The 19,995-nt window shown below is 36.4% G+C and overlaps 1 protein-coding gene across 1 annotated transcript in view; it reads right to left on the reverse strand.

Annotated features, from left to right (window-relative positions):
* Positions 1-321: 321 nt before the first annotated feature.
* Positions 322-19,995, reverse strand: part of PTEN (phosphatase and tensin homolog) — a 59,961-nt gene continuing 40,287 nt past the window's right edge. The window contains exons 6-9 of the mRNA XM_081954836.1: positions 15,114-15,255; positions 12,615-12,781; positions 6,853-7,080; positions 322-3,528 (exon numbers count right to left, since the gene is read on the reverse strand). Coding sequence (XP_081810962.1) covers positions 3,343-3,528; positions 6,853-7,080; positions 12,615-12,781; positions 15,114-15,255 — 723 coding nt within the window. The 3' untranslated portion in view covers positions 322-3,342. The remainder of the gene's footprint in view (positions 3,529-6,852; positions 7,081-12,614; positions 12,782-15,113; positions 15,256-19,995) is intronic.

Here is a 19,995-nt window from a genome sequence, read left to right on the forward strand (position 1 = left end):
TCTGCATATTCATTAGAATCATGGGACAGAACAGATCCCAAACATGAAAAAGTTAACAGTCACATTCATAATGGAAAAACTCTAAATGTTGCAGGGAAGTATTACCTTTAAAACTCAATGGAAAAAAAAAGCAAAGTCCCACCAATTCGAGGAAATTTGGTATTTTTAAAGGTGCTTATCATGACTCACATAACGTTAGAGAAACATAAGCATTTTATTCAATATACTTTCATATATTTATTTTATTTTTTTATTTATATATTTAAACAATTTATATGGCCGCCCATCTCACAAAAGTGACTTAATACACCCAACACAGTGACAAGAATGAAACTTTTAATCAGTTTTAAGTGGAGTTTTAACACTAAGATAAAGGGCTGTTAACACAATAACAAACGGACATCTGATTCATATGAGACATTAACCTGTACATGTCATTTTCTTGTGTGCATAGCATTACACACAGAGCCACTGTTGCACAGCACAATAGTATCTGAAGAGGCTGAATCAGAATAAGGCTGCTTAAATAGATTTTTTTTTCTTTAAAGTGTGTGTGTGTGTGTGTGTGTGTTCTATATGAAAACAGACTGAGAATTTTGAACTGGCAGAATAAAGAGGCAGCTCTACTCAAGCACTGCAATTAAAGCCTCTGTTCAGTGCACAGTTCCACCCCTTCCATCTGCATGCATGACACATCTGAACAGTTATTTTAAAAAAAGGTAAACGAGGCACTTTGTGGCAACCACAGGCATCGTTAACATATTGCACGTTGCTAGAATTTAAACATGGAACTGTACACTGGCACCCTAAAACTTACTCCTTTCCTTTCTTTCCTTCCCTTAAAGCTGAAAGAAATCGGTGCTGCATATAAACGACCTTTCAGTGCCACAGCAAAAAAAAAAACCTTGGTGCTAATTTACACAACTGCCCTTTAACGATTGTGACAAAACTATTGGAAGTTTAGACTACAGATGAGGAGGGATGGCCCAGGGCCTAACAGTAAGCTCCTGTCAAAATGCCTTCAAGTAATAATTTTAGACATGTAAGCTACTGTACATCCAAGAATTTTAAGCACACAGTCCAGAAACTCAAGAAATTACCAAAGGAGAATGCATTTTCACGCCAATGATGATTACTGTTATAAATAAAAGTTTGAATTAGGACTCAAACCTTTCAGTCAGAGGAATTCTTGCCATGTTCTATGGGATGGTAGCTGAAATTAACTATAGGAGAGTATGCATAATATATGTGTTATACATATATTTCCTTTCCAATGACTATACCATAAAAACATAAGCAAGGCTTCTCAGAACTACTGACACATTCAAAATCCAAAACCCTTACTCAGACCTTCACACTCCAAAGGAAAAACAACAGTGCAAAAAGCCATTCAACAATTTCCAATCTGGAGCTCCCTGCCAAATAGCAGAACTGTACAAGACATTGAACACTGTCAACATCCAAAATATTCTTAAAGCACTACTTTTTTTTTTTTTAAGGTAGCTAATGTCGCCGGCAAAATTGTCGAATGAAAGCCAAGTTCAACGCAGTTCCCTGGACAAAAGCCAGAGGTAATTCTGAAGTTGCCTCTTGCCAATCAAATCTCCATCTTCTGTATTGCAGAACTGGATCAATTTTTTGGAAGCCTGAACATTAGCATTGGTTTTTTTTTTAAAAAAAAGTTTACATAATGGATGAAAGCTATGATTTTTGTGCAGCTACATGCAAGCTCTACTAAAAAATCAGTATAAAATTATAGGCACAGAACTACACACAGGATTAGGAAAGATAACAAAATTCACCAATGAACGTTGAAGGAGCAAATTTGCTCCTTTGTCCAGTATTCAGCCTGAGTTTTGCCTTGACTAGTTGCCACTACAATCTTGTTATTAATGCTAATGGACTGGCACAATGGATTTCAAATTTGTTTACTCAAGTGGGATAATTAATAATGAATATGTTAACCAATAAGCAAGCAGGTTTTTACACACACACACACACAAAATCAAAATGGCAATTCCGTATGTTTTGAAAGACAAAGAGGAGGTGGGGTGTTTGTTGGGGGTTTTTTAGACATAATATTGCTCTGACATTTATCATCCAAAGCTTGGGAATGGCAATTATAACACACAAAACAATTTTGTAAGCCCATCTCTGCTAGATAACCATCACATTGGTATGATTAAGTTATTATTGTAGCCCTCTGCAGGCGATTAGACTGCAACATGCAAACAGATGCACTCAAATTATCCCAAGGGTGAGGGTGCACAGGTAAGTATCACCCATAACATTCCCATGCCTACATCAGGAAGATTTGCAGGTGGTGTTGGGTTCACCTGGAGATACCTGCAACTCAAGGACTCCAGCCTTATCAAGCTTTCCAAACACTGAACAGTAAACTACATTCTTTGCAGCACTGGCAACACCCTACATATCTTAGTGACTACAGGTGTATGTGAAATTCTGCAGAGCAATTAGTGCAGGGATGTAGGGTGGAGCCTGTATGCACAACCCTTCACCCCCTTTAACTGTCATGTATGCAACCTGAAAATCTAGTTTGTTTCATGTAAAACCATATATATTTTAATCCCTTCATTTATAGAGCTTTTACAATGCCATTGAAGGTTCATTCCTGTTCCCCTCCAGCTGCCTTTTCTAGCACCATTATGCTTAAAAAAAATAATAAAATGCACAAACAAGCAGTGACAGCGGCAATTCCTCAAATGTCCAGGATTTATTACTGTAGCATGCGAAAGAGGTGCATGTAAGCTAGAAATGATACACAGTCCAGGGTCCAGCACAGAACATTCCTTTCTCAGCTTCTCCTTCCACACTCCTATCCATGGTACATGCATTTGAATGTAGTAAAACCCAGTAACTTCTCTGAGCCAACTGCAGACTTATCTGTTGCCACAAAAGTGCAAAGAAAGGGGCAGGATGTGAACCTGTGTATTAGAAAGCTTTACAGGAACTTCAGTTGGTGATAGAACACAAAAGGAAGATTCCTACGTATACACATCAGATCTGTCTCCACTTTTATAAAACTGGAATCAAATGGGAAAGTGCCATTTTTGTGTATTCCTAATTGAAATTTCAATGTCCTCTTGACACCAAAAGGTATATACATAACATAGCTACGTAACCTTTTTTTTCTTTCTTTTTTTCAATGGGAGAAGTGTCAAGCCAAAGGCTTAATAGGGCAAAATGAGATTGGTCAGGTAAAGAACTGTTCCTACAACAGATAATTCTGACACAATGTCCTATTGCCATTTCAAAAGGTCCATAATTCAGTTTATTCAAGTTTTCTTCTTTGTGGTATTTTTTCCCAAATAAAAAAAAAAATCAGACTTTAGTAATCTGCGTATGCTGATCTTCATCAAAAGGTTCGTTCTCTGGATCAGAGTCAGTGGTGTCAGAATACCTATAGTGATCAGGTTCATTATCACTAACATCCGGTGTTACTGAAGTTGAGCTGCTAGCTTCTGGGTTTGATGGCTCTTCTACTGTTTTTGTGAAAAATAGCTTCACCTAGAAAAAAAAACAGGAGAACAAATTAGTATAGATGTGCTTAAAAGAGCTTCTGTCTGGCTCATAAAAAAAGCAAATGAAATATTTGATGCAATGCAAATATATATTTAATTAAGTACAAACTAAAATATTCACTCTAATACTTCACAAAAAAACAATGGAAATCAGGAACGGAGCATCAATTATGACAAAAACTGTCTTGATTTAAACATCCCCATTAATTTTGAGGTGCACATTTATTTTCTGTGCACTTGTGGCTCAGACGTTTGGCCAGAACAGATCTGCATTTGGCCAATTGAAGCTCCAAAACAACTTCCTTGTTCTGGGCTTCGGTCGAGTCAAATCTGGAGACATCTTACAAAGTGTGTACAGTAATAGTGATGCAACTTTTTCCCTCTTCCTCTTGATTCTGACCACTATTTGAATCAATGGGCCTGAAGGCTCACTGGGATTTTTTTTTTTACAGCAAACAAGGGAACAGCATAATATTCCTTCATGACACAAATGTGTGCTTGTGAATTCCAAATCAAAATTAAGAAAGCTCATTCTCTTTCCAAAACTTTATTGAACAAAATTCAATTAAGATTGGGTTATGCCAAAATAAGCAGGATGGAGTTTCCAGCATAGATCATATATATTTGCATATTAAGTGTGGGAGACCACATTCAACTACTGGCTCAAGCTAAGTATGAGGGATGATTTTCATGTCCACATGGAAAAGGGAAGTGGCAACTAAAATTTCGTCCTTGGGCTTCTCTTCAGATCTACTCAGCATGGAATATGATTAGGCTAAAGCCTTCATTAAACTACAAAGTACCAATTGGATCTAACTAAGTCCCCAGCCTTTATGGCCGGTGAATCCCAACAAATAATTTGCCTTTCCTATGGCATACTTAGCTAACCTCAAATTGCTTGACTACCTGATCACACGATGTCATGACCTCCCCTCAATTGTCCTTGAAGGTTGATAGAGGAAGATCTCCTACCCAGAGAGACAATGCATTTGTGACTTTGGCCACACAGAAACAACAGAGCATGGTTATCTCCTGGTGCCTGCATTATAGAGGCATTTGTATTAGCCTCCCTTGCTGTTTTTGTATAAATACCCAGAGCAGGCAGAACAATTCTATAAGTCTCTGCTGCTCTCAGATACTACTACAACATATAAGATTGCCAGATTCTCCACAGAAGCACTTAAAATTCATCAGATCAGAACTTGTGCCATAAACTTAATGAGCATCTAGTCTGTCATTCCAGAATGTTCTGTATTGTGATAGCTTGCCATATAGTAATCTTTATGCTCCTGTATACCCAGCTAATAATCTCACCTCTCCTTTTAGATCTGTTTAATATATAACTTTGTTTTAGATTTTCCTTATTATTTGCTAGTCTTGGATGTGCTTTCTATGCTTTTTAATTGACATTCTTTTTATGCTAGTCTTTGACCACAATAAAGATTTGATATACTAACATTTTAAAATGCAGTTATTTTAGTGTTAAAAGTAAACTTATTTATTTTTCTTTATTTATTTACATAAAGACATTGTTTATTATTAAAAATGTAGATACTGCAGAATATCTAATACACATACTAGTAAAGTAATCTGCGGCCCTTCATTTTTATAGTAAATCTAAAGTCAAGAAACGAACTACAATATCTAGGTTACCTTGGACTTTTTATTTCTTTGCTTGTTCATTTTTATACCACTTTGACTTTTATACAATGAAAAACCTGCACACCTGTGTAACATTCTGGTAGATCTTAATTAAGGGTCCATCCAACTTTAAATTTTAATTGGGTAAATTCATTACTTTTTTAATCCCTAAACATTTGCCAGTTAAGGTTATAAATGGGTTATTTTCCTTTATTTGAATTATCATTTGTAAAGTTAACCGATGGCTCTATTCTACCATCTTCCAGAGTTTACAAAACTATTTTCCCCTCCTCCACCCTCATACCACTGCCTACAACTAGATGCACATGGCACCTACCAGTTCCCAAATTCCAGTCTGAAAGAACACTGACACCAAATGTGGAACAAAGGTTTGATTTCTCAGATGGCCACTTGAAGAAGTGATGCTACAGGTAAACAACCAGTCATCCCCCACTGTGACCTGCGATTCACATACATGAGTAAGTAGTAAACAATTTGAAAGGAAAAGAGTGGTGACATAAAGCAACAAAAGAAAGAATGGTGCTTTCAAAGTCCAGCCTAGATGGCCAACTAGCAGAATTCTTCTAGTGGAACTACCTCAGAAGATTGATGACTCTTGTGGAGTGAATATGAATCAGAAAGGAACATGGTAAAGCTTGTAGCTAAGCTTCATTGTCACTACTATTCATTTTAAAAAACCACAATGAACATAGTTCTGCTTGCAGGTATGCAATGCTGGATCCCAGGATGAAGATGGATATCTTCATATTGCCAATCAAGACATAACATCCTCTAGCAGCAGTGCCAATGTGTTCACTCAGACACTGAACTTAAAAGTCACTGGCAAGAATTGTTACCAAATAAACCACATTTTCAACATAGTGTAGCATTGAGTTTCTGACCTTGTTTATTATCAAACTTCCATGGAAATGTCCTAACCTTAACCGGGAAATCCTCTTATTTATGCACGCCTTACAAGATTTGGTATGCCTCTCAAACTTTTGAGGGGTTTTAATGCATCGATATTAGCAGTTTGATTCAGAATGTTCAGAACATTTTTGGGGAGGATCCATCCATGTGTTGAAGGAATTGTCTGAAATTATCCATCACTGGATAATTCTTTGATGCAGGGCAGAATAATTCTAGAATTTGCCAACCTTAAAACCTGATAATAGACCACAATTGATGAATGAGAAGAACAATTGTGACAAACCTTTTTGGTGAATGCCTGGCAGTGTCTACTGCACAAGCTTCACCATGACAGAAAAGTAGAGTTTATGCCCAATCCAAGAAGGAAAACTCTGTTCCCACAGTATTAGAACTTGGGAAACAGTGGGCATAGCGTGCTGATGCACAACTCAAGATATCTTCTGAGAAAAATTAGGAAAGGATAAATAATGCTCTCAGGAAGCAGAAAAAATACCAGCTCAATAATAAGTGTACTTATTACTGCAGCAGTTTAAAAGAAGAGGTTCAGTTGAAGCTAAACCTAGCTGCGTGTTATGTGGGGAGATGGAATTCTCACAAAATAATTATGTAAGATCTAGAAAGTTTTGAACAGGCCTCTGGGCAGGCACATAATCCATGTGTGAATCACAAAGTCCACAATGTATAACATAAATTGCACGCAGTTTACGTTACATTACTTGATTGCTTTGAAAATACTTACTCTAAAGTTTGGAGAAAAATATCGATTTGCTTTGTCCTTATTTGCCTTGTCCAAATCATTTTTTGTTAGTGTAAGGATTAAATATTCCTTGTCATTATCTGAACGCTCTGTACTCAAAATGCCATCAAGTTCCTGATCTCCGAGAAGACTTCCATTTTCTACTTTGTCTGAGTTTTCTTCCAGTCCTGGTATGAAGAATGTATTGACCCAGAAATGAAACATTTTGTCCTAAAGGTTAAAAAAAGGAGCTTGTTTTAACATAATATAGCACAATAACCACCTATTTATAGTCTTGCATTTAACACTACAAACATAGGCATAACCATAACGTATCTGCAAAGCTTTACAACGAGGAGATATCTGCTTCCCATTCTGTTTCCATGTTGGCAAACAGTTACTCTCTACTTATAATACACCCGGATTCTATTGGACTTGAATATTTTGATTTTGTTCCTTCAGTAACTGGGTCATTATCGAATAAAAGGTTTTCCTCTTTCATGATTTGACAGTTTGAAATCGGTTAGGGCTGGATGGAAGGTGCCTTCGAATTGACACCAAACCAAAGTACTTATGCATAGCATTTCCTGAGAGGAGAGAAATTGTTCTGTAATTGGCATTTCAGAATCAGCATGGTGCAAATAGGATCATAATATCCCCCAATGCAATCCTGGATTAAAAGGTGAATTACAAATTAGAATGAATACATTCACAAACTTTATATCCTGACCCTGCTAATTTGGGACTAATTGTGTTCATGTGTGACGAGAAACATACTAAAGACACAGCAAGCTAAAGCAAAGTTACGCAAGACTGAAATGCCCAAATTTGATTTAAAACGGACCTGGACAATGAACTGTTCTCTTACCAAAACTGCAAGGGGGAAAATGTTTGATTTATGCTAAACCTAATTATACAGTCAAGAATATACTGGGGTGCGACTTGATGATTACACAATGAGGTTAAATCAATCCTCAGTTTCCCATCTAATTTCCTTAAAGTTTCCTGACAGCAGGTTATGCCATGAGCTATAAACTATGGAACTAATAGTAGATAATACTGACGTGACAGGGAAAGATACATACATACATTGGATTTGTTTGTGCTCTCTGAACTTGGTTGCTTTACTTGCAGAGGTCAGTGACCATTTGAAGTGACAACGGAATTGAAAAAAGTTACTTATGTTTTCCACGCTTTTGACTTTTGCAGCATCCTCGTGGTCACATGATCAAAATTCAGACACTTGGCAACTGATTCATATTTATGATGTTCACAATATCCCAGAGACATGTGATGATCACCTTTTGCCATCTTCTGACAAGCAAAGTCAATGGGGAAGCCAGATTCACTTAACAACTGGATTACTAATTTAGCAACTGCAATGATTCACTTAACAACTAGGACAAGAAAGGTTGCAAAATGAGATAAAATTCACTTAACAAATATCTCACTTAGCAACAAAAATGTTAGGCCCAATTGTGGTCGTAAGTCTAGGGATACCTATATCATCAGTGTGAGGATTACTTTTTTCTCCCACTCATATTAAAACATGAGCTAGGAGGTGAGATACTTGTCTGTTATAAAAAGCAGGCACTGAGTGAATATTTATAATCTTTGAACCTTACAAACTTCACGGACTCCAGAAACAATTCTAATAGGTAAGAATTGTAATAACACTTTAAGTAAAACAAAAACAAAACTAATATAAAGATTGTCTATCCCTCCTTCACTCCTGCTGCAATCAAAGATTACAAATTTAAAATATGTATGGTAGCATGTAAAACCCCTAATTAAGTTAAAAGTTAATTGATTAAAAATTATGCTAAGCTAATTTTTCAAAATGCAGCCAGTCCAATTTTGTAAACCAAATGATAACTTTAAAATGTTTACAGGTAGTCCTCGACTTACTACATTGATTTAGAGATTCTTCAAAGTTATAATAGCATTGAAAAAAGAGACCTATGATCATTTTTCACATTTACGACCACTGCAGCATCCCCAGGGTCACACGATTAAAAACCAGATGTTTGGCAACTGACTCATATTTACGACAGTTACAGTGTTCCGGGGTCATGTAATCCCCTTTTGTGACTTTCTGACAAGCAAAATCAATAGCGAAACCAGATTATCTCTAGTAATGTGTTACTAATTTAACAGCAATGATTCACTTAACAGCTGTCTCGCTTAGCAACATAAGTTTTGGACTCAACTGTGCTTGTAGGTCGAAGATACCTGTATGCCTTTTGCAGTTCTTTTCTATTTAGCAAACAGCCAAAAAACCCTAATATTTCTAAACATGATATTGATAATAACTGATTCAAGGCATTCCAGAGTGGCACACAACATCCATCATCGTACTGAAATACATTTCAAGAACAGTAGCATAAAGCAAAAGGACAATATTGAATTATTAAAATAGCTCTAAAATTGATTGAAAATTTAATATTTAGTAACTTAGGTCTGCATTGCTCACCCACCAAAACAGCAGTCTTTTATTATGAACTAGTTTTGAGTATACAAGTATTAAATTTTCTACAACCCTCTCTATCAGGCCTGGCCTTAGACCCAAATCTCCTAGAAGTCCAGGTTGACATTTGCCAAGTCAAATGCATTTGTCTAATAAATGTCAATTTATTAGCAATTTAAGGCAATTTTTTGCTGAGAAATGTTATTCAGCCATGCCCATATGAGCACCAGCAAAGAATGAGAATATTTAATTGTTCAAGACTGCCCAGAAACTGCAAATTATCTCCAGACCGTTATACATGCGTATAACTATATAACACTATAACTATCTATTTATCTATCTTATGGTTTAATTACTAGATTTTAATTGATGAGAGCAATTAAATGCAAAAACTGAAGCATGCTAGCTAAGGAATTGTGATAGCTAAAGTCCACAATCTTAAAGTTGCCAAAGTTGAGAAACATTGGTGTAGAAGGGATTAATAACAAATATTAATAATGTTTATTGAGGAAGGAATATGCATGCCCTATTATGTTATGTATTATTCAATGTTATTATCTTTGATAGATCTATGTTTTTGCTATTGACAATTTTTCAACTCTACATTCTCCAAATAATTTATATTTTTAGTTAGAAAACATATTTACAATTTCCCACTACTTCTTATCCCTATCAATTCCTATATTTGCTTGATTTGAAATATTTTTTCTCTAATTGCTATTTTTCAAGTCAAGGAAGTTATTTAATATTTTAAGTTGCATATTATTAAATGAAAGACATACTGTGCAAAATAGCTATTCCTTAATTAGTAATAAATCCACATGAACGCCAACACCAGCGAAAGAACTGACAGCTGAGATTTCACATTGTTGTGAACAAATAATAATAATAATACCACCAAATGAAGAATAGACAAGAGACATGACAAGGATAAATATTAGATCACCAGTACATTAAAAAATAATAGCAGGCCAAACAAAGAACAAGAGAGAATGGCTAAGAGCAGGAAAGTTGAAGAAAGAGACAGAGGGGTTAATTCTGACTTCACAAAAGCAAATATTTCTTGGAAGATCTGCAAGAAATACCATTTGCTTGCAAGCAGCAACCAACTGGACCCTCAAATAGACAAAGTGATAGAAAATGAAGAAGCTAAACTGCTCTGGGATTTTACAGTTCAAACAGACAAGCACCTGCCACACAACAGCCCAGATTGTCAATAAGAAAATGGAAGTCTATCTGGATAGTGGATGTGGCAGTAGCCTGAGAAAGAACTGAAGAGAAATAACTGGAGAAAATCACAAAATACAAAGACCTGAAAATAGAAGTAGAATTATTGTGTCAAAAAAAGCAGATAGTATCAATAACAATAGAGGTCTTGGAGGCAATCACTTGATCACCATTGGCATTGACAAAATCACCATCAGTCATTTACAAAAGGCAGCTTTACTTTCAACCACTTACATCCTGAGATGACACCTTCAACAGCATCAAACAACAGCATTCGTCTATCCCAGGTCTTTGGGAAGGACTCAATAGGTGGATAAAAATGACAAATCCAATTTAAACTTCTGTCTGACTGGGCGCTGAACCATGACGATTTATTATATATTATAATTCTTTATTTTTTTATGAGTGCCACACCCAAAAATCTTGTCAGAACTTAATAAATTCTGCATTATGACATCCTAGGTTCTTAAGAAGAATATGAACGGTCAACATGAATAAAAGAACTGCCAGCAGTTATTCCATGTTGTTTTATATATATATGATAATTTATTAAATTTATATGCCACCTAACTCCCAGTGATTGAGGACAGTTTACAATTGTTAAAATTTTTAGAACAAAGCTATCCAGGGTGAACACCAGTGTCACTGCTCTGGAGGTAGGGCTGCTGCCACGCGGCCTGCACGTTCCAGGGGACACCTGGGCGCTGTTGAAGAGGCTGCCCAACCCAGGAATATTAATAAAGTGAGCAAGCCTCGATGGAAGTAAAATGTGATTTTTTGGGGTTTTTTTGGCAAATTCGATCAGGAGAGAAAGAAGAACATGTCCAGTCCCAAGAAAGACTGAGTCTACAAGCTAGGAGGAGCTATCAGAGGAGGCGGGACATTGAAGTTTGCAGACTCAGTCCGATTGGATAACAGAGTTAACCCATTCCTGGATGCTATCTCCGCCAACAATGGAGAATAGCCCAATTATAACCCAATGGCACAATTTGACTGGCAAATTAGAAGTGAGAGCCAATAAATACAAAGGAGAGCAATGAAACAGAAGATGCTAGAGAAGGAAGATAGAATAGTTCTCTCTATATGCATCTTTATATTTCCTGGGTCAAAATGAAAAGATACTTTAAAATGTTCCAAGATGAAAGGACCTATTTATAAATATCAATGGCGCAGAACTGGGGTTCTGCCGATTCGGCCTGGATCGGGTGAACCAGTAGTGTTGGAGGCAGGAAGCTCCGCCCACCTGCCCGGATGCATCTGCGAATGCGCAAAAGTCGAGTGCGCATGAACGAACCGGTAGTAAAAAAAAAATGGAAACCCACCATTGTAATCATTTCTACTGAAAAGGTTAGCAAAAGCAGTCACTGTTTTTCTAACAATTCTAGCAAAAGCATCTCACCTGTGTAGACACAGATTTAAAAGTCCTAAAACAGCAACTCTTGGAGTCGATGCTTTGAGGACCAATCCAGATGCCACATTGCAAAGTAGCTTGGTGAATTATTTTCAAAGTCGTACTCAGCTTTCTTTATTTAAGACCCATTCTACTGACCTCTTTAAGCATAAATGGGGCTTGCGAACAACCAATTTATATATTGCTGTTATATAAACTTTGATGACTGAACATTTGCAGAACCACTGCAATAGTTGGACATTTATACAGGAGCAATAGCTAAGAGTATTTTCTCCCAAATTCATCTAATTATACAACAGCAATCCTTTTAGATTTTGTAAATAAGCTAAAACGTTGCAGCAGTTGTTTATTCTAAAAGAATGTTGGAAAACGTCACATGCTGCAAATTAAAAGTTGTAAAATGGAAATTTTATGAAATATAAAACAGAAAGGGTTCTTCTTTAGTGGCTTTCCAAAACATTTCAAACAATAGAAAGTGGATAAATATTACACATATGCTTTTGTTTTTCACCTAAACTCAGCAGCATTGATAGTAAAAGCATGAACCTCTCAGATTTGTTGAAATTCAAGGGAAATGCCTGAAATAAACGAAGAGAAGGTGAATAAATTTAGCACTTAGACTTAAAAACCAAACACGTATCAAGTTTTTAAAAAACAAACCTTTTTCAACATCTTGTTTTGCTTATGGAAGAATTCCACCTTGATATCACCACATACTGGCAATGCCTGAGGGAATTCAAAGTACATGTATTTGTCTTCACGTTTTGTAGGTCCTGAAGAGGAGGTGAATATCTTTACCTTGAGCTGGTAGACCACAAAGTGAGGATCTGTGCAATAAAACAATTTTACACAATGAGGTTACAGAACGATCTTAGTTCTAAAAGAATTGTAACAGTAAACAAAGCACACACACACACACACACAGCAATTTTAAAAAGACTTTGGACAAGACTATCTAGTATTGCTTACATTATGCTGTAGTTATACCAACCCTATGTTAATAACCTGGGAAAACTCCAAACTGCTCCTGTTGCTTCCGTATCAGCTCAGCACAAAAAAATGTTGATGTGGGATTTACCTTCTATAGGAAGATAATATACAAGCAGTCTTATAATGCAGCCTGCCCATTAGGGTTGGAAGTCATGGCAAATGTTAAACAAACTGCTTCATGTAACAACCAAATATCCCTGCTCTTCAAAGTTCGAGTCATTAAGTGGAGCTCAGGGGTGAGGGAGTGCACACGCGAGCCTGCCACACAGCTGACTGTCTTGCCAGCAAAAAAAGCAATGAGAAAGGAAAATGCTGGGTGCATTCTGTCGTTGCCCTTCCTCCTGCCAAGATGCCCCTGCCTTTCTGGGACAAAAAAGGACCCATTCCAAAGCTATGCAGAGCTTTCTGCACCAGTCAGATGGCTGTCAAAGCCTTCCTGGCTCTTTCTAAGCTGTGTGGAAACCAAACTTTGTATGTTAAGGCAGCAGCTTCCAGCTTCTCAAAGCCTTTAACCTCCTCACGCCCACAGAAAGCCACATTTCTTCAGTAAAGAAATGTCCTATTTTGAGAACTACCTATAGAGAACAAATGGCCAGCATCAATCTGCAGTATCAGAGTATGTCAAATCAATGACAGAAAAGCAACACTCAATGACAGATTTAACATAATTTTAGAACTGCAGATGAGCAACTTTTATCATATTTTATAGTTGCCTTATACTTATCACTTGTAAATTGACTGTAGCTCTTAGTTATTTATACCATCTTATAATGTCAAAGACTTGTGATCAGGATATATAATTGTGGGAAATATCGTTTTAATGACCTCACCTGATAGAAAGTATCGAAGTTTTCACCCATGAAACTTGATCGGCAATTTAAGAAGCAAAACTAAATCACATGTAACTTCATTTGAAAATTAGTTTAGTTTAACTGAATGAAATTTACTCAGGAAAAAAGTATAGGTAATCCTCGACTTACGATCACCATTGAGCCCAAAATTTCTATTGCTAAATGAGACATTTGTTAAATGAGCTTTGCCCCATTTTTTTTGCCACAGTTGTTAAACGAATCCCTGTAGTAGTTAATAACACGGTTGTTAAGTGAATCTGGCTTCCCCATTGACTCTGCTTATCAGAAGGTCACAAAAGGGAATCACATTACCCGGGACACTGCAACCGTCATAAACATGAGTAGTTGCCAAATATCTGATTTTTTTATCATGTGGCCATAGGATTACAACGGTTGTAAGTGTGAAAAATGGACGTAAGTCACTTTTTTCAGTGCTGTTGCAACTTTGAACGGTCACTAAACAAACTGTTGTAAGTCGAGGACTACCTGTACATAGCAATTTAACTATTGATTTTTTGTTTTTAAAAAGTTTATTACACTAATTATCTGTTCCAATAGATATAGCAAAATCAAGGGGAAGCTATAATTGAATGAAATCTAGAAAGCATTTAGAAAAGCTTGTGACTTAAGAAGTAACCTTTATACTGTATAAATATTACATGCTATGTCATGTCATGTGTTGTATTGTTATACTATACTATATTTAAATAAATAAGGATTGCAGACACAGTTATCTTGCCATATTAAAATGAGCACGTGCAACCAGGAGAAGCATAACAAATTTCTGTCACTAGTGCTGCTGTGTATCTGCAGTGAACAACCCAAGACAGGCTGGCTGTATTCCCAATATTCTTTTAGACAACCTTATGATACATTACTGGTATGTTGGGATCATATTCATGATAGACCCTGATTCAATTGTGTAGGATATTTCGCAGGGCAAACTGAAATGCTAGGGCAAAAGTTACAGAAGAATCAAATTGAACTATGGAATCTCACCTACTGGAAAATATGGAAAAATCAAAGTAAGGAGATGTTATCTATGTTGTCATGGTCACTCAAAATGAATTAGGTGAAGGGGAAAGAAGGTAAAGGAAAAAAGCTGAGCAGGAAAAAAAAGTGAGGGATGAAAAGTCTAAGAAATACATATTCCAAGAATGTGGAAGGTTATTTAAATCAAACTAGTGGCTTTTTAATATTCATCTTGAGAAGATGGAACTATTTTATAGTACCTTATACATATTTCAATTTTTAGTAAGTAATATACAAACACTGCACTAATTCCACACAGTATATATCTGCTTAAAATGTTACTTACTGCAAGTGCCGCCACTGAACATTGGAATTGTTTCAAACATCATTTTATGAAACAGCAGTGCTACTGGTCTGTAATCCAGATGATTCTTTAACAGGTAGCTATAATAATATACATAGCGCCTCTGACTGGGAATAGTTACTCCCTTAATGAAAAGAGGGGAGGAAAAAAAATTATCATATATTGTCACAATTCGTTAGCTGAACTGACTTTCATAAAGTAGATTCTAAAAAGGAATTAAAATAGTTATGTGCAGCCAAATCTATCAATAAAAAGAATATTTGTTGCTCAGGGTTGAACTGTGGGGACCTTGGTGCTATCTGGGCTTGGTTGTTTTCTTTGCAGACATTTCATTACCAAATTAGGTAATATCATCAGTGAAAGAAGGGAATGGGGGGGTGTTATGTTTATATACCATATTTTTCGGTCTTAAGACACACTCCCCCCCCCCAAAGTGGGTGGAAATGTTTCTGCATCTTATAAAGCGAATGTTGCGGAAGCCCCGCCCACCCACCAGCCCCCACCCTTCGGCCGTTTTTGGCCTCTGCATACCCCACTTTTGACCTCCATGCATCCTGTTTCCATCCCTTTCCAGGAGGTGATGATCCCCACAGCCTGCAGCAGCTGATCGCCAGTATTCCGGGTGGCCAATCCAAATACCAATCAGCTGCTCATGCTAAATCAGGCTGCGATAATGTGCTGAAGCTGACCAGGCTGTTTGCTGCAAGGACGCTAGGCAGATGAATACTGAGGGATGCTGGGAGGCAGATTTTTTTTTCTTGTTTTCCTCCCCAAAAGGTAAGTACGTCTTATGGTCCGGAGCATCTTATAGAGCAAAAAATACAGTACAAGTCAGTGTAGGTGGAACAACCATGTTCAGAGAGCACCAAGCACCTCACAAATCTATCAGTCTCATGCATATTTTATGATAGTTTTGAATATTTAGTGTAACTCTTCTACAATGCATTAAAAAAACCAGATCTATTTTTCCATAAGGATCTACAACATCTGCCTTCAGCATACACTTTCTACACACCAAATTGCAAATAAAATTAAATCAATCCAAGAGGGCAGTCAATCCACACTGGTCGGACACTTTTACAAGACATGCAGAGGAGTAAAGTATATTGAAATATTATTGCTTCTGTTCGGGTTCACACTGTGCATAGCTAAGGAAGTAGCACAGAATTGCTTGGAAAAAAAATAGTGTGCAAGTGGAACTTGATTTGTAATCCAATCTACAAAATCTATTACTGTGATTCTTATCCTAAGCTTGTAGCATGTTATAAGGACCACATTCATCATTTTTGCACCGCAGTAAAATACTACAATATTTCCATCACCACCACCATATACTAGTTTTATGTTTGGTTGAGTTTTCCAACTCCTTATGTATGGCCACAACATTGCTAACTGCAATGAGTACATTAAAAATGGTATAAGCATAATGGGAAGATATGCGGTTCCTCCTCAGTAAATTATCTGTGAATCAAATCCCCTTATTACTTATTCATTGTTTAAAGCAAAAGCATGAGGCGAAGTACAAATAACTACACCCACATCATCACTGAAGAATATGTGACATAGCCTTCCTGAAGATAGACCCTGCCTACCTTATGGATTTTAATCTATTTTGTTTCTCATTCTTCTCTCCCTTGCCTGATAATATGCATATTATACTGATCCTGCTTTTTTTACTTCCTTATAAAATTATCCCTTTCCTTTAAACCATTTATTTCTACCTTTTTTTGCTTTTTGATCAAATAATGATTTGTCTGTGCACTGTGGTCTTTTCTGTGTTCCTGATATGGAGTGGTAGAGAAAAACCAATGTTAAAATGAGGTGCTTTATATTATAGCTTATTAATTTTAATCAGTGGTTATTAATTCAGCTTTAAATTCTTTTTGGCATTTGACAGATACCCATAAACACACTTTTGCATCATCATAAAGAGTGTGATACGTATCAAGATCAATTACTGGGAGGGGGAAAATATCCAGGATCAGTTTCTGACAACCATCGACAAAATGGAGAATGTGGGAATTGCATAGCATCGGTTTTTTCTATGTCTATAGAGTACTTTGGAATGTGGTTGTCTTAAATCCAGGGTCGTGTTCCTTTTAAATGGATATATAGAAACTCTATTAGAAGAAGGAAAAAAATCCATAGGGAAAAACCAGATAACAGGCCAATTACTTCCAGAATTTTAATCCACAATATAAGGGTTTTTTTATGGAAAAAAACCTTACATATTAAATAAAGTAGTAACTTTTTGTTCTCTGCTATTTAAAAGAACATACAATAGCACTGGGCTTTTATTTTAAGCATTTCAAGCATTTATTTTAAAAAGCTTCATTTTGTTAAACTGTCTAGAACAATAATAAAGCAGTCTTTAAAAAATAAATCTAATAATTTGAACATTCTATAGGCATTTATAGTTATTGACTTACCCCCTTGCAGCAAACAACAAACAGCCTGATTAGCACAAGAAAAAAAAAATCTGCCTCTGCCTCCCAGCAATTTGCCTCCTGGAGCAAACAGCAAGTTTCACTTTCAATTTCACCCTCCAGATCATCAGCTGTTTCAGGCTGCAGGGATTGCAGAGGCCAAAGGGTAGGGGCCGGTGGGTGGGTTGGGCTGCATTCAGTGTATAAGACACACCCACATTTTCACCTTCTTTTTTGGGGGGAAAAAGGTGCATATTATACTCTGAAAAATACGATAGCTTGTAACACCACAAATAGTGTATATTGTCTGTGCTGTTTGTTGCAAGAAGGGAAAGGCAGATTTTTTCCCCTTGTTTTCCTCCCCAAAAGCTAGGTGTCTTATACTTCGGAGTGTCTTATACTCTGAAAAATACGGTAATCATATTCAAAATAGACTTGATACAATTGATAGCTGAAAGGTTTTGCTACATTTGATTATCTCTTATTTAGGATTATCCTAACTAAATTGGAGTATAGTGTAAAAATCAATCACATAGTTTGATGTGGGTGAATATTAACAAAAGGCAAATTCTCTGCCTGAATTCTGCTTATCTACTGGTAAACGCATTGATGGCAAAGTGGTGAGCAACGAATGTTTTAGTAGAGACGTTTTGCCTGTAGTATTATTTATTAAATTAATATGTTGTTGATTTCGCTTGCAATGTGACTACAGATAGTACTTGACTTACAACCATTTGTTTAATGACTATTCAAAACTACAACTCTAAAGAAATTGACCTCTGATCATTTATGACCTTTGCAGCATCTCCATGGTCACATGATCAAATTTCAGCCACATGGCAACTGGCATATATTTATGATGGTTGCAGTGTTCTGGGGTCATGTAAATCACCTTTTGCAACCTTCTGACAAACGAAGTCAATAGGGAAACCAAATTCCTTTAGCAACCGTGTTAATAGCAACTACAGAGATCCACTTAACAACATGGCAAGAAAGGTTGTAAAATCGGGCAAAACTCACTTAACAACTGTCTTGCTTAGCAATGGAAATTTTGGGGGTCAATTGTGGTTGTAAGTCAACAACTACCTGTAGTAATTTCACCACTCTTCTCTTCATAGATCTACTGGTTTCTGCTCTATAAATACAAGTTTTGAAAAAATGTCCAGAGATTGCAAGGTAAGTCAATACTCATCCTCTACAATATAAACTTAGTTATGATATTCTGAAAACAGGTTATGTTCAATACTATCTGAATTTACATATGGTAAACAGAACAAGTTTTGTTTTTTGAATGAAGCAATGCTCCTTCATTAGCATGGTCCAGAAATACATCCTGATTTTTCAAAAAAATATGCAACATCAATAAATAAATTATTTCAAAGTAATTTCTGCAAAATCATATCCAGATAGCACAAATCAAAGCAATTTAATTTCGCAGCTTGTAAAATAACATATTCCATGTAAGGTATTTTCTACCCGATTATGAATTTGCAAGTAATTTGTTTGCTTTTCCAAGACATTCTTTACATGCAGCTCAGCTTTTCCACACCACCTATATATAACTGCAATTTTGTACAAAAAATTTTTGCAATCAGAAATCAACTTCAATAGTACTGACTTAACAGCCAGTTCTGGAAGTGAATATCCATCCAAACCCTACAATATCCACTTCCTTCTGAGTGCCAAATAATGAGAAGACTTTATATGCAAGGCTCAGGAATTGTGCTCAATGGCTCATCGGGAACATAAGACTGAAGAACAAAGAATGAGGACACAAAATTTCACTTTGAACTAACCAATGACACCTGCTTAGGTGTCACTGGCTAACCTCTTGGATCTCTTCCAGCCTCTAAATATTCTCTCAATTTTTCTTCTCATCCTAGTTGAACGTGAGTGCTATTTCTGGCTTGTACTTCAACTTCACCACCATCATCCTCTAAGTGCTGTCTTTCTCTAGTTTAGCTCTTGTTCAAATATCAAGTATTGCTTTTCAAAAAAGACATTCCATCTAACTTTTTGCCCTAAGTGGATTACCATTCATTAACATTTCCTGAAATATGCATACAGGAATTGCTTAGACAAGTAGGAATAAAAAATGTCATGGCATAGTTGTGCAAATAAAAACAAACAAGAAATTTATTAGAAATAGGTATGGGGGGGAATTTTCACCTTGCAGAGTATGGAAGTGCCTCTCTAGTGCTAGTTGAGTGTTCTCTTGTTTGCTAACTTTGAAGGAGCTATAAAGAAATCTGCTTAATGTTTCCTGTTTTTAAGCAGATAAAACAAGAACATGCTGCTTAAGTATACTTATGATTTGCCTATATGGAGTCTACAGAAACAATGGGAGGAGACAACCTCTAGGTCCACAAAAACATCTGAGAACTAGAATAAAAACTGACATGAACAGAACCATTTAAACCAATGAAAAGTATAAACAG

Source organism: Natrix helvetica, assembly GCF_964273705.1.
Source record: "Natrix helvetica genome assembly, chromosome: 5".
NCBI classification, from domain to species: domain Eukaryota; kingdom Metazoa; phylum Chordata; class Lepidosauria; order Squamata; family Natricidae; genus Natrix; species Natrix helvetica.